Raw genomic sequence first — 15,166 nt, 5'->3', positions numbered from 1 at the left:
GTCATCCAAAACAGCTGTTAAGAAACAGAGGGAAAATTAAAACAAACCAGAAAAAACGAAAAGAAAAAAAAACAGGGATTTAGCTCATATATAGTGCTAACAGTTCTGAAAACTTTAAGGCAGTATTATTTTCCAGTATCTTAATCGAGGCATAGAGATATTTTAAGTCATTCTGAAATGCTTGAAAGTTTGGAGAAACCTTAAAGAATCTGCACTTGTGTATATAAAATGTTCCAATAATAAAAATATTATTACACAGGAGTTCCACGTCTTTGTTTTGACAATACCAAATTTAACATCTTTGTATTCAAAATTAAGTACCACATGTTTTGTTAGCAGCCATTCATACATTTTCTCCCAAAAGGACTTAACCAAACAACAACTGTAGAAAAGATGTTCCTGAGTCTCTAAATCTTACTGACAAAAGTTACATACATTACTGTCAAACTTGAACCCTAAACTTAAGAACTCTGCACATGGATAAATATGATTTAAAGTTTTAACAAGAACTTATTTCATCTTTGGTAACAAAGGAAATGAGAAAAAGCTGGTTCTAATTTTAATGACGACCGTTTCTGAAAATATGTTTAATGTCATATTTCTTTTTACTGGAAGAGGAAAAATTCCATTATTCATATGCCCTCTTCACATTTTATTGTTGCATTTGGAATCTGTAAATGTATCTATACAGAGAGTGGGAAACACAGGTGAATACTGATTCATTCCAGATTTAACATAGTCGCAGGAATTGCCTTAACTACAGACAGGAATTGTTTCTATGGACAGTGTAAACTGTATTTTCTTTTAAAATCTTCTTACTCTAGAATATTACCCTTTGTGTCCATTAAGTGCACAATGGCCCAAACTCCCTTTTCCTCCCAGTCCTTATAGTATATTGATTTTCTCTTATGTAGAATATATCTGTTATTACAAATAATCATATTATGTGGAGAGAAATTATGGTTGTATAGCATTTTCCAATACATTAATACCTGTGTGTAATTTATTCTGCAACTTTGCGGGATCAAAGTCACATCTAAACAGAAATTTTATTCCTCCAACTCTTTGAAAAAGCTGTGAGGGGAAACTAAACCATAAACTATTTTAATTTTTAATAAAGATCTGCAGTCATAGTAATTTTATTACAGCATCCATCACTTCAAAATCAAAAACGTTCATGCCTCCTTTTTTTTTTTACTGGTTTTACCATGTCACTCTTTCTGATTAAATGCTGTTTATTATTCCAGATGAAATTGTAATGAATTTGGTTGTTTGTTTTTATTGTATTGTTTGGTATATTTAAAGTGTATGCTGGATAAAGTAGTCTTCATAGCCCTTCCATTTTTGTTTGGAAAATTCTTCTGTGGAAACAAACATTTCACTTTTGGAAATCTACATTACTCACGGTGTCCCTTGATCCTGAAACAACAGACAAATTGTTAAAGATATTTATCATCCTTTTAGGAGACTCTGCAGAAAAGTTGATATCTTATTTTCTTTGGATAACTCTCTTAACATCACCATCTCCAGTAATAAATCCAGAATACTTAGTTGCAGAAGCTAAAGCTAAAGCTAATGCTAGAGAGGGGCCAAGACCAAAGTGGACTTGTTTCACACAGTGGTTTGTGGTAATATTGTTAGCATTTAGTGCTACACCAGTTATTGATCACTGACATTAGAAATATAGGCCGGAGGCAAAGTACCACCAATGTGTTAAACACTGTAAACGGAACGTAAAAAGCATTTCCAATCAGAGTAACTGACATGAAAGTAAAAAAGGTGAAAAAATATCGGCTCCATCCGAAAACAACTAATAACAGCTCCTAGCCCCTGTTCCTAGCTCCTGTTCTGTAACCTTTCATGGGATCAAAGGAGCTTCGTACTGCTGTGCCGATTCCAGACAGCCTTTAACTCTGACGACATTACATAACGAAAACGCTTGTGGATGACGCGAGTCAAATCTGGGTCTACTGCTTTCTGAAAATGAACTACAAAGTGTACACTCTCTTCTCTCTAGACGTTTTTGTTGATTTGCGTTAGGGGGCTGTGCTTATACTACATGTCACACAAAGGGTTGTGGGATACCTTAAGGCTTCTTAGCGCCAGTAAGGAACGCCGTGGGGTTCCTAGGTAAAACTAGCTGCGAGAGGAAGCAAAGGATTGTGGGATTACTTATGGTTCCTTGGTGCCTGTAAGACTATGCTAAAGGAGCTGTGAGCGAAAGCTTACAGGCTCCTTTTCCTACCTCCCTCCTTACTGACTGCACTATTCAGACAGCACTTATCATGGCAACCACTGATGCATGTCCTTATCCAAAAGATGTTTCGGATGCAGCCTCTTTCATTTAATTAGAGCCATGAGATTTGAAAACCGATACTGGAGAGATTGTACCAATATACCATTGACTTTCTTGGCCGTTACGTTGTAGATGGAGGACCACACTTTACAGTAAGATTATTGTAAAAATAAAATCTATACAAATAAATTACACAAAATCCAGGCAATCATAGTGAGGATGGCTTGTTTTTTGGCTTCCAAATTTCTGATATTTTGCTTTCTTTTGTCCTTGAGCTGTCAGGCTAAAAATCCTTAGCGTCTTCATCATCTCTGGCTACATTAGCATTTTCAGCTTGAAAACGTCTACATTTTCAAATCCATGTTTTTCCTGAAAGACATAATCATATGCCCTGTCACTATCACTGTGCTCCATTAGAATCAGAAATAAGCTTCACTACCCTACTTACAGGTCTTAATGCCATGCACTGCACTTTAGCCACATCATATGTAAAGACACTAACTCTAAATTAACAGAATCTGGTTTAATCCCCAAGTTGTTCCATACTTAAGGAATTGAACTACTGTTGCACTTTGTTCTAAATGGAAACATTTTAATTACAGTATACAAGGTAAATGGAAATATTTTTTGTAAACACTCACACGTATATATACATTTTCAACAACATAGGAAGCGGTGGTTAAATTTATGCAAATAGCATGGTATTAATCTGGGACTCTGACTTGTTTTTCACAAGTGACAGCTTGGGAGAAGAGTCTCTCTGGCGGTTGGTTTTAGCAAACAGGTTTCTGTAACACTGGCCTGAAGGTAATAGTCAAACAGTTTGTGTGCAGGATGTGTGGGGTCTGCGGAGATGTAAATGCCCTATTCCTAACCTTAAATTAAACAACATAACTATTCTGTAAAATGTTGCTGTTGTCCATAACAAACTATAATGTTTGTTTGATAATTTGCTGCAGAAGCATTTGAAGCTGAAGATTAGTAGGCTATAGTTAGAGTAGAGGTGACATTTTCATTTAAATTACAGCCAGTGATGCATGACTCCCACTTTACTAGACAAATGATTAAGTCCTTAATTGTTTTTCTCTAGCAATATATTAAAGAAAGACGGACTGGCAGACAGGATATTCCCCTCCACCGGCCGGCTGACTGCTCACCACGCGAGTTTGAAGATTCTTTGTGAACTTGTAGTCCAGTAGGTGGCAGTATACCGATCAACCCATTGAGTCCTAAGAAGCAGCTCTGTTACATAATGATGCAACAATACGGTCAACACCCACGCCATGCAATAAAAGGCTAACTGTAGCTTCGCTGTAGTGACCATTAAACATGAAAGGGTTCTGTGCTGTTTTTATGAGTTCTGATTTGGGACGTCCGGTTAGAAACCGTGACACTCCACTGTTACAAAACCGCCGACACCCACTTCTACGGGGCTCCGCCTCGCTATCCAATCAAATGGAAGTATGTAAAACTGGACGGCCAGCTTGTCCAATCACTTTCGTTTTCAGCAACGCTCCGTACCGTCAACATCCCCTATTCCCGGATCTCCTCAGCTGCCGCCAAGAGTCTGCCGTAACCGGCCGGGGGGGACAACGTGAACAACCGGGAACATTACGCCAACAGCAGGCCGGTCGCTGTTCTCGGTCATAACACGTCTGAGGGACTTTTTCCACGTCCGTCTGCATCATGGAAGTGGACGGGTTCGTCTCCCCGCATTCTACCCTGGAGTCACCGGCCGTGGACAGGCGGGTCACGGGCGCTATAGCCGCGACGGGCTTTGGGATCCTCGGCGGCAGCGTCCTGGACGCCACGGGAGGGCTTGTCGGGTCTTTCTCACCAAGAGTGATGGGGGAGCCGGACTTTGTCTCGACGTTGCACCGAACGACCACCGAGCCCTCGGCCTGCGCGGAGCCAGAAATAGACTATGAAGGACTGCCTCAAGGAGCCCCCAGCAGCACACACATGCTGGCCGGAGCCGTGGCGGGGATCATGGAGCACTGCCTGATGTACCCCATCGACTGCGTCAAGGTACCGCGACAGCTGTTCGCTTAGTCTCGTCTAATTTGCACTTGTCGGGGTCTCCGCCATGTCACCCATGGTTGCATAAAGCGGGAGCCGAGGTAGGCCTCAGACCAAGCCTCGGCTGAGTTAGCGGCTAGCCGCCAGGCTAACAGAGGCAACCTTGCTAACAGAGGTCAGCTAACTACGGTGACGTAGAAATGAAACTCAAGAGAAGAAATGTGCTCTTTTCAAAATGTCGTTGGTATGCTTGAAGAATGGCGTGTTTAGCAGCCAGTGAACCGCTCTGTTCTCCAGCATGTCTGCATGGATGTCCTGTTCCATCTGGAGGTAGAGCCTCCCTCTCCTTCCACTCCTCAGGTTCATTAAACATGGCCTCCTGTCGCGCTAATAACTGTATGAGCATGCATGACACGGGGAACCTTGTATTAGGTTTATTCGCCGGGCTGATCCGATCAGGACCAACCCTGAGCTCATCAGGGAAAGTCCAATGTGGCGAGATGGAGCCAGTATTGAGCAACTATGGGAGGATCAGCAGCCTCTGCGGTGGAGACTCCAGCTGCAGAAAGTCTGACATTCTTCATAGCGTGACTCACGTTATAGAGGACATTATTTCCTTAAATTAGACCATCTCTCTGTTGTTCAGTAGGATTAGGCGTAGAATTGATCCAGGAATGGCATAGAAGCAGTTCTTCTTGACTCTTATTGTGACGGAGGGAAACTACATAAAGCAGTAATCTGGTCAGATCCTTCTGCAAAACATCTCTAAATCGATCCATGCCAGCCCTGTCGTCTCCCCTCGGTGTGTTAACTTACACCGTGCTTACATATTAGATTATTGAAACACATACAGTCTTAGTAAAAAAGTTTGGGCTGCATAAATAAAAATGATCTTTTTAGCTTTTTTTTTATCAGTAAGTCATGGGCTGCTGTGTATATGTAATCCTGTCAAAAACAGGAACAGGTTCCATGTTGCCTCATCAAAACAAAGCTCTGCTTCCCTACAGACTCCTTGAGAAAACCCCATCTTGGTCTTATTTCTTTTTACGTGAACAGCCTCAGCCTTGTGCTCTAATATTTACAGCGCCGAGCCGACGTCGCCGGCTGTGATCTGCAGCACAGGAACGCTCTAACCTCATGATTCTGACATGTTGAGAAAAACTGACTGGCAAGGTCAGGTTCCCTTAAGCCGGACTTTCTTCTTCCCTCCCCGTGCAACGTCATGTTTCTGTCTGACTAGCCGTCTGAAGGAAAAAGAGTTGAAGAACTTTAAATTGTCAGCTGAAACACAATCTCTGCACAATGTCTGATTGTTTTATTTTTTGCGCCAGGCTGGAAAAAAAAAAACAGGAAATGTAAAAACATTTCTCTGTATCTGAGATGCTAAATGAGAAGTGAAGCTCTACAAAACGTTTTTTTTTCTTCCTTTCAGCCACAAAACCAGAGTAGAATGGGGAAGTTGATCCTAAATAAATTCCTTATTAACATCTCTGTGCTTTCAGGAAGTCACATTGGACTTCTTTTACTGTAACACTTGGCAAAATAAATTCTGTTTGCCGTTCACCGAGTCTTTAGTTTCCTCCTGACGTCTGGCTGCTTGGCTAAGGCCGTGCCCTCCTTCTGGGAATTGTGCTGCAGCTAATTCTTTCCTCTAATTTTAGACAGTTTCCTCATGCCTCCAGGCTGCTTGAACCATAAAAGCAACGAATGCGTGAGAGAAGACCTTTGGTTTAGCGGTAAGCTGGACTGAGAGTTGGAGGTTGTTACCGTGTCAGAACTGCTGATCAGCCTAACCCAGACTGGACTGGCAGGCTGCATTTGAACAGTTCTTCACCACTTGTGGTTTGTGGTGGTGTTTTCTTTCAAGCTGAGTCCAAGTACCCACACCCAGGTAGCTGCTGACCTGAGTAGTGATGCATCTACCAATCGGTCACACTGCTCGCCTACACACGGCTCTAACTCAGCCCTGGTTGCCTGGAGAGCTGGTCTTCATCAAGCCATGAGGAGTAACACGCATCCATCTGGTTCCTCATCCTGGGCTGCAGCATATGCACATTTTGACCTGAAACGGTGAGCCTCATAGATTAGAAGCAGAGCAGAACTGGTCATAGAACTGGACAACCAGTTCAGTCCTCTGTAGCTCTTTAATGTTTCCTAGGAGAGCTGCAGTGGCCAGACGGCCTCTACCGCTCACAGGCCAGATGTTCCTACCCACTGGCCCTGCTTCCAGCTGTTAAGAAGGCAGGGAGCAGGAGGATGTTCCCACTCCTATCAGCAAATGTACCGCAGGAAGGCTGAGAGAAAGAGTCCACGGCTTGATCTGATTGGCCAGGCTGCACAGAGCTGCTTTAACAGGCGGCGGCGAACTGAACCTGCGTTTCTGGGTCAAAGCTCAAAGTAAAATGGTCTGAAATACACTTTACCTGATCAGCCGCTACCAAACGTCACCTTCCTCCTGCTGATGTCCTCATGCTGGTTCTGGTTCTGGTTCTGGAGCTGGAGCTGGGCTCAGCTTGGCGCGCCTCCTCTCTGATCTGGTCCGACTTACTGACTGTAACGGATCTCAGTGCAACTTCAGGGTCGGGTTTAGCCAGAGACTCCTGACACCGTGAATGGGACGCCCCCCCCCCCCCCCCCCCCCAGACGCTGAATCGGTCCTTCTCCTGCAGGACTTTTTGTAGTGTTCATCTGAACAACGTTTCGTAGCAGGTCTGGTTTCATAGTCAGATGGCGTTGCTCCAGACTTCATGGAAAGATGTCATTACAACAGATCTCTAGTCAGACTCCTGGGTGTGAACAGGAGAGGAAAGGACATCCAGGGGTGAAAAGCCAGCATTAAAGCTGTGATGTGCAGCTCTTCGTCTCACAGGGACCTTTTACGCTCTATAGTCACCACCAACCTAACGCATCACCATATGCTGTATGTAGCACTGTCTGTGGACGTGCACTCGATAGGAAACGCATCGCTGCGTCCATGTAAAGGAAAGCCGCTCAGAGCGGCCTGTAGCAGCAGGGAATACGCGATTAAAAACCTGCAGGCAGTTGTAGGGTAGAAAACCTGTAGTAGCCGAGCAAGGCAGGGTTATTTCTGGATCAGCAGGAAGACCTGTGGAGGTATTTCTGCTGCCAAGGTGGAGCCGTGTTGAGGAGGCCGCCGCGGTGGCGACACCACGTTCCTCTGGGCTGCCTCCATGTAAAGCTACAGGCCTGCTCTGAGGGTCCCTGGGTGGTACGCAGGGTGAAGCCCGTCTGCAGAGACCATGGGGGGCTTCTAGGTTTGAGTTTTCTAAAGGAACGTAACCAAAACCTCAGGAACGGGTCAACAAGCAATCACCATGAACACATAAAAACACATTTCAGATTACTATCTGGAATGTTACCTTTCTTTATACTTTGAGTTTAGAAATGAGCCATTTTCACTGGGCTATGTCTGTGTCACTTTTTCTTAATGTCAGCTGAGTAGCTGCTGCCTCAACAGAAGTACGTCAAAGGTCGTTGGTTTGATGACGGAGGTCAATGTTTGCCGTCCTGCTGATTAGGATCGACGTTTGTGAAACGTTACGACACACCGTAGAGCTCAGCGTGTTTTCAGGTCCGGACTTTACCCGCTTGTGCTTTTGGCTCTCAGATCTGACCCCTGCACTGGATTCAGCGGTCAGGATCTCGTTCTCAGCTCAGCTAGCCCCGACGTTCACGTCGCGATCAAAAAACAGAACGCTGGCCTCAGGAGAAGAGACGGCATTAGGTGTGAATGTAGCAGTTAATGTTTTAAATCTGAGCAACGAGCCCAGCTGCTTCACATCCTCTCTGTTCAGTCGTACATAAGTCAGGCCAGCAGGGGGAGATGTTGCACAGGTCTAGGTTCATTACCTGACATGGAAGGAGTCCCAGTTGGTCTGATTTTTAAATACTCTCCTGCAGCAATGTTAGTGTGAGCATAACTAGACACATTGCTGCAGTTCCAGCATTAGTTTCTAATCAGGAAGCCACTTTAGTCTGTTTTAGGACAACACGGTCAGTTCTGCCCAGACCTTTCACAGCTTTCCTGCTGAAAGGACGAATCATGGCATTACCGAACAGGAAGAAGAACTCGTCCTTTCCCTCGGGGCTTTGATCTGTTCAGAGACGAATCTTTAATCGCGTTGATCCGTAATCTGAAAACCCTCAACCTGACGTTGCCTCCATGAAGCGCTAATCCTGCTGTGTAGAATAGCTGTGCGTTTATTGGGGACGTGGTCTCTGTGCGGGTCGGAGTCATTTCTCTTTCTGTTGGTTAAGTGTGGCTATGAGAATAAGTGCCTTCATCAGGAGGTGTCATCTCCTAAAAATCATCAAGTGAGAACCGCCGTGCAAGTGGTCAGGGGCCAGCAGGGTTCCTGACGTCGTGGTAGAGATTGCATCATCACCAGGTCCAAGAATCTGCGTTATGGTCCTGATAGCTTGTTCCAGTCAGCCACAGCTTTATCAGCGCTAATCATGCTTCCTGCATGTAGGGCTGTTGATTGATTAACTGAGGTAAATGACTGCAGCACAGGTTGGAGCCTGATTCTGTTGTAAAGCATGAAGAAAGTAGGAAAAATGGACCAGTTATTTCCTTTTATTATGCCTTTTTTTTACCACTTCAGAGGGAATTAGTTGATCATTTCTCTCTGTGACGTTTCTCTGTGGTATTATCCCTTTGATCCATGTTTAAATTTTGCTTTGGTTCCCCACAGACTCGCATGCAGAGCCTGCACCCGGAGCCGGGGGCGCGCTACCGCAACGTGATGGATGCGCTGCAGCAGATCGTCCGGACGGAGGGGGTGTGGCGGCCAATCCGGGGGGTCAACGTACTGGCAGTGGGGGCTGGACCTGCACACGCTCTGTACTTCGCCTGCTACGAGAAAATCAAGTTTTCACTCAGCGACGCCATTCACCCTGGCGCCAACAGCCACTTCGCAAACGGTGAGATCCCTCAGCCAGCCACGTTTTCACTTCTTTTGTTTCACGACACGGAACATGATTAACGTCAGCATAATGTTCATGTTAGAGGCAATATTACGCTAGCTGCTGGCAGAGGACGCTACATATGCTCATGTTTCTGTGTTCTGTAGGAGTCGCAGGCTGTGCAGCTACTGTCCTACATGACGCCATCATGAACCCAGCAGAAGGTAAAAGCTCACCTGATGCACTCAAACTTCCTCTACACACACGCTAAGCTGTAGGAAGCCAACCTCGGTGTCTTCACAGAACCTTTTAACCATAACTGCATTATGCACGTTTGTGATCAGGACCCTTGGTGGCGCTACAGGCTCACACCCTTCCTCTCTTCAGACTCTTCTACATTTTGTCTCTTTACAACCACAAACCTCAGGGTGTTTTATGTGATGGAGCAACACACAGTGCTCAATTAAAGTGAGCAGCTGTTGCTAGGTGAATCGGTTCACAACGCACAGCACAAGGGAAAATAAACCCTGCTACTATAGTTAGAAATCCTGAATTAGAAGTCAGTGGTATGTTGGAAAATTGGTTCTTAATGTTGTGTTGACCAGCCGTCACAGTGAATGGTTGAATGGAGTGATGGAGTACCACGATGGTGGTAAAGAATAGATTCTGGATCCATCGGCCTTCATAAGTGCTGTCTGAATAGTGCGGTCAGTGAGGAAGGAGGGAGGAAGAGGAGCCTGTATGCTTCCTCTCATGGCTAGTTTAGCCTAGGAACCACGCGACGTCTCTTACCGGCACCAAGTAGCCTTAAGTTATCCCACAATCCTTTGTGTGACATGACGTATAAACTAGGGCTGAACGATTTTGGAAAATAATCTAATTGCCATTTTTTTTTCTTAATATTGCAATTTAATGCAATTTTTTTTTCCAGTTTAATTTATCATGTCTTTTTAAACATATACAAACAACAAATCAATTTGTTTCCTCGCTGTGCATATTAGTTGCTAAAAGACCCACAGCATCTAAACTCAGAGCAGAAATGATTGCGTTCTGCCTGCAATATATTTCAACCATGATCGCAATTTTGACTTTTCTCTGCATTAACCACAAGCAACAAAAATGGCGTCTAAATAAAGACATTTGTAAACAAGGACTGTTTAAAACAAGAACTTTTAATGTTTCTATTAATCAGAATATTATTCAAGAGAACAGCTTTTAGTTGATTTGGACATCAATCTTTGTTGAACATAAAGTCCAACCAACAAGCAAGTCTATGTATTAAACTGATTGACCTGTACTTAATGCTATGTATGATTATATAAACTCTAAAACAAGTAATAAAATTAGATTATCTCACTGCTGCAACTGTCTTCCCTTCCATGTGGAGGCAAACCCACTTTAAACATTTTACCAACACCTAATGGACGCGTCTAATTCACTAATTGTTACATAGCCAAAAATTGCAGACTCTGCGATTTGGAAATTGCGTTTTTTTAAATCACGATTATATTGAAAATGCGATTAATTGTTCAGCCCTAGTATAAACAAAGCCCCCTCACAGAAATTTCTGGCGGTGATGTCTGATGACTTTGTAGTTCATCTTGGGAAGGCCGTGGGCACGGATTGGACTCTATGTGTGTCTCCGTCACAAACAACCAGAGGCTGGCTGTTCTCTAACAGACCTCAGAGAACAAAAACAGAACAGCTGCATTTTGTCGGGGGTTCCACCCCCAGCCACACAGTGAAACAAGGACTGAAGGTGTGAATATTAGAGGCTGATGAAGAAGGCCAAGGAGCACACTGCTGGTAAGACGCCTTTAGAGGCAGCAGCAGGCGGAGGATACCTGCTGCTGCCTGCAGGCCTGAAAACATCTGTGTGCCACACTTTTAAGATAACAGAGTATTGTTGTTACAGTGAGATTGTAGGTTTTTTGGTTTGTCATATAAAATCAGACTAACATACACTGAGGTCTGTGGTTGTAGCGTGAAAATGTGGGCCGGTTGCATGCACTGCTCAGCCTCCGTTTCCTCCTGGACTAAAGAGCCCTATAAGTAAATAACGGTATTATGTCCACTGTCCCTCCACAGTGGTGAAGCAGCGGGTGCAGATGTTCAACTCCCCGTACCGCGGGGTGATGGACTGCATGGCCTCTTTGCTGAGACAGGAAGGTGCGGCCGCCTTCTACCGCAGCTACACCACCCAGCTGACCATGAACGTGCCCTTCCAGGCGCTGCACTTCATGACCTACGAGTACCTGCAGGAGCTCCTCAACCCTCACAGACAGTACAACCCTTCCTCCCACGTCGTGTCAGGGGCTCTCGCCGGAGCCTTGGCCGCCGCCGCCACCACCCCCCTCGACGTCTGCAAGACCCTCCTCAACACGCAGGAAGCTCAGGCCGTCCACGTGATCCAGGCCGGAGCGGCGGCGGTGGCCCCGGGCCCCGGAAGCCGCTACATCTCCGGGCTGGGCGAGGCTTTCCGGACTGTGTACAGGACGGGGGGCGTGCCGGCGTTTTTTAAAGGCGTCCAGGCCAGAGTCATCTACCAGATGCCTTCCACCGCCATCAGCTGGTCTGTGTACGAGTTCTTCAAGAACGTCATCACAAAGCGGCAGCACGAAAAGAGGCTGCGGGGTGAACGGGACGGCGACAAATGAATAAGCGCCATTAGAGCGGTAACAACCCTGAACGTGCGGTTCTGTTCAGAAGGAAGGGCAGGTTGTTGGCGCTAAAAGTCAACTTTATTTTGTTTACTGGAATAATGTGTAACCTAGTTCATATGATAATCCAGGGAAGGCATCTGGACCTTTATGGGCTCTGAGGCTGATCTGGAGTTAGCGGGAAGTTGTGACTCCAGCTAAGTTTCTTCTAGTGTTCATTTCTAACTGGCTTTTCCAAACGGTCGTGCTCATGAATGTGACTTATAAGGCGCCGCTGTTTGCTGACCACCAGAGGGCACAGTGTTGGGCTACCACACTTGCACAGATGCAACAGAGATGACCTTTATGCACCGGTCTCTCTATGAAAACCTTCTGCTGTGTCCCAGGAAGATCAGCGAGGAGCCCAGACTCTGGTGCGTCTTCCTCTGCACTTCCAGGGGTCCTCAGCAGTCCCTCTGATGGGAGCCCTCCCAAGGTTTGTTTGCCCCCGTTTTGCACATTGGTGGATTTCTGGACGCTATTAGCAGATGGCATACAGTCCAACTCTGATCAGAGCAAGTAAATGAAAACAGGCTGAAATAGGAAAAATAAAAGAGCATAAAATGATGTCGGCATGTGGAGCCAACAGAGACGAATGATGACTGACAGCAGGCATGGGCCGCTATGTCACTTTCACCGCATCGTGGTATATACCCAAAATAGGAAAAAAACGAGATCTAAGGGGCTTTTATTTAGAACAGAACAGCATCAACTATTCCTCCTCCTGCTGGAATAACGAGAGATTAGATATTTCTAAGTTATCAGAAATAGAATAAACACCTGCTTAGTTTAGTGGTGATCAAATGTGATGATGGCACAGAATACTTTGCGTAATGTTAGAGGGTTGATTGGTCGACCTGTCAGCTGGAATAGCTTCAGACTACACAGCAGATTTTAAACCACATCACCTTCCTGACATCTGCTGATGTGGCTCATTTAGTCCACGTCATGCCTGTCTGTTTATCACAGCCATAAATGACTCCAAGCATATGGACTTTTGCTATTTATTACCCAGGAAGAAGACTGATAGCCTTTTTTTTTCAGCCAGCTGACCGGCTGTGTGCAGCCGCTGTTTGTGGGAGGAGCAGCCCTGTGTTACATCCTGCTGGGGACTCACTTCTGGCCCCTTTAGGAGTTTCTCTGACATCTGGTAAAGTGGTTAGAGTCGTTAAGTCTTTAACTCCAGTATATACCTCGATACGGGTAGCCGCCCATGCCTGACCGGCATTCTGAGACGTTGGCTTCGTCATTAGGATCCGATCCATCAGGTCACATCCCTTATCAAGTGAATTTTGAACACTTTATTTATATATCAAACAAAAAAAAAGTTTATTTTTGTCAGTATTTTGTACTGGGGGGGAGGGGGGGACTGCACACTACAGTAGCACTTACATGCGAATAGTTAATGGGATTTAGTAGGATCTGTGTAAATACAAGTGCTGACAGGAGGAGGTAGTTACTCCTACACATGCCTTCAGTTAGCCGCCATACAGCCAACGCACAACTCCACAAATCCTCCCACATGGGTTCTTGTGTTGAAGCCAGAAGCTGGAGAGATGTAGAAGATGTATCTAAAGAGCTTAAAAAAAAAAACTCCCACTTTTTTTATTTTGAAAGAAATCTAAATTTATACAAGTTCTATCAAGGCATTGCTGTAAATGAGCAGAGATTTGCACCTTGAACGAAAGCCTGGATGCAGGGAAAGCTTTTCCTCAAGCGATGCCGAGGTTGCAAAACTGGAAAGCCAAAGACCGAGAGCTAATAAAGGACGGGAAGTGCTTTGTCAGATGAACACACTTAATATGAAATGCTTGAACAGTGTTTGAAAGCGACGCCTGTTTTCTGTGTGAATTGTAAATAAAGTCGCTAAGGCAGCTCCTCGCAGAAGCAGGGTCTTCTCTTGGTGCTGGCTCGCCAAGCGCTGAGAGACTAGAAACGTGTCTGCTTGTCTTTCTTTCCTCACCCTCTCCTCTTTCAGCAGGACGCAACGCAAACCGCCACAAATAGCCGATAAGACTGTCGGGAGGTTTTATCTAGCAGACGGTTGTTATTTTAACCCTCCCGTCTGCTGCTTTGGCACTTCATTTAGAGCTGCCCTCTCCTACTGTACGATGAAGGATGTTGTTCACAGAGCAGCGGTGATGAAAATCTCTGTTTGAGACTGAGTTTTTAGTCGAGGTGATGAGAGAAAAATGCCAAAATGTTGCATTTATGTCTACAAACGGAGGAATAAAACAATTTCTTTGCCCAGTTGGGATTCAAAGAAACATGGAGATAAACATTTCCTCCCTAAAGACGGTAAAATAACTCTCACTTAATGAAGACACGTGATGGTGATGCACAGGTGAGAAACAATCCAGTCAGATCACTTTGTAGTCTCTAAATCAGGGGTCACCGACCTTTTTGGAACTGAGAGTTACTTCAGTGCTACTGGTGTCATACGAAGGGGAACCAGTACTGACCTGTGAACTGAAGGAGTCACAGCTCACCTTAACTCAATGTAAAATAAACATTTTTAATGCTTTCTTTTGAGCTTGTGTCATTTTTAGAGCTTTATGATTATAAGTGTGGTTATAAAGGAAGAAAAATGGAATAAAATATCAAACGCAGCTCGCTGGAGGGTGGGGATATTTTTAGAAAAGGGTCAAGGGCATCACGTGTTCCTTGGGGGCTCCTTGGGGCCCGCAGGCACCGTGTTGGTGACCCCTGCTCTAAATGGTTTCATGGGAGGACTCAAAGGTCCGAGACTGGATTGCAGAAAGGAACCAAATCAAAAGTATTCTTTCAGATATAATTCATACCTCAAACCAGCAGGACTTTCAGCAGCTCCAAAGGACCCTAATGTCTAAAACTTCCCCAACTTATGTGCTTATTAAAATCAAATGTCTTGTGTTTTCACTAATAATACTTAGACATTTTTAAGATGTATTAAAAAACACATTTTCAATCCAAAGATTGAGCCTCTTGTCCACAGAGATCCAAACTACCTAAAAAGAAGAGCAGTTTATATTTTTTAGAGATGTTACACTCTGGACTCACTGTCTTCTGTTCTAATCAGATATATGTTAAAAACAATTCCCATGCCATGTATAACACACACACTGACGCGCGTGCAGGTACTTGCAGCTAAGTGAGAAGATTTTTTACTCGTTTTACTAGGAAAATTAGGATCCTTTTTCTGGTCCTCACCTTTTTCTGGGCTAGGGTTAGGTTTAGCACTGAGGCA

The 15,166-nt window shown here is 44.7% G+C and overlaps 1 protein-coding gene across 1 annotated transcript; it reads left to right on the top strand.

The window, feature by feature from the left end:
• Window positions 1-3,800: 3,800 nt before the first annotated feature.
• LOC105931251 (mitoferrin-2) lies at window positions 3,801-13,872 on the top strand. The gene is made up of 4 exons (XM_012869849.3): window positions 3,801-4,324; window positions 9,031-9,259; window positions 9,409-9,465; window positions 11,330-13,872. The coding sequence occupies exons 1-4, from the start codon at window positions 3,983-3,985 to the stop codon at window positions 11,896-11,898; spliced, it is 1,197 nt and encodes a 398-aa protein (XP_012725303.2). The 5' UTR covers window positions 3,801-3,982; the 3' UTR covers window positions 11,899-13,872.
• The last annotated feature ends 1,294 nt before the right edge of the window (window positions 13,873-15,166 follow it).

Source organism: Fundulus heteroclitus, chromosome 5, assembly GCF_011125445.2.
Source record: "Fundulus heteroclitus isolate FHET01 chromosome 5, MU-UCD_Fhet_4.1, whole genome shotgun sequence".
Lineage (NCBI taxonomy): Eukaryota > Metazoa > Chordata > Actinopteri > Cyprinodontiformes > Fundulidae > Fundulus > Fundulus heteroclitus.
Note: the sequence above shows the minus strand (reverse complement) of the source record. Positions and strands in the feature narration are given on the sequence as shown.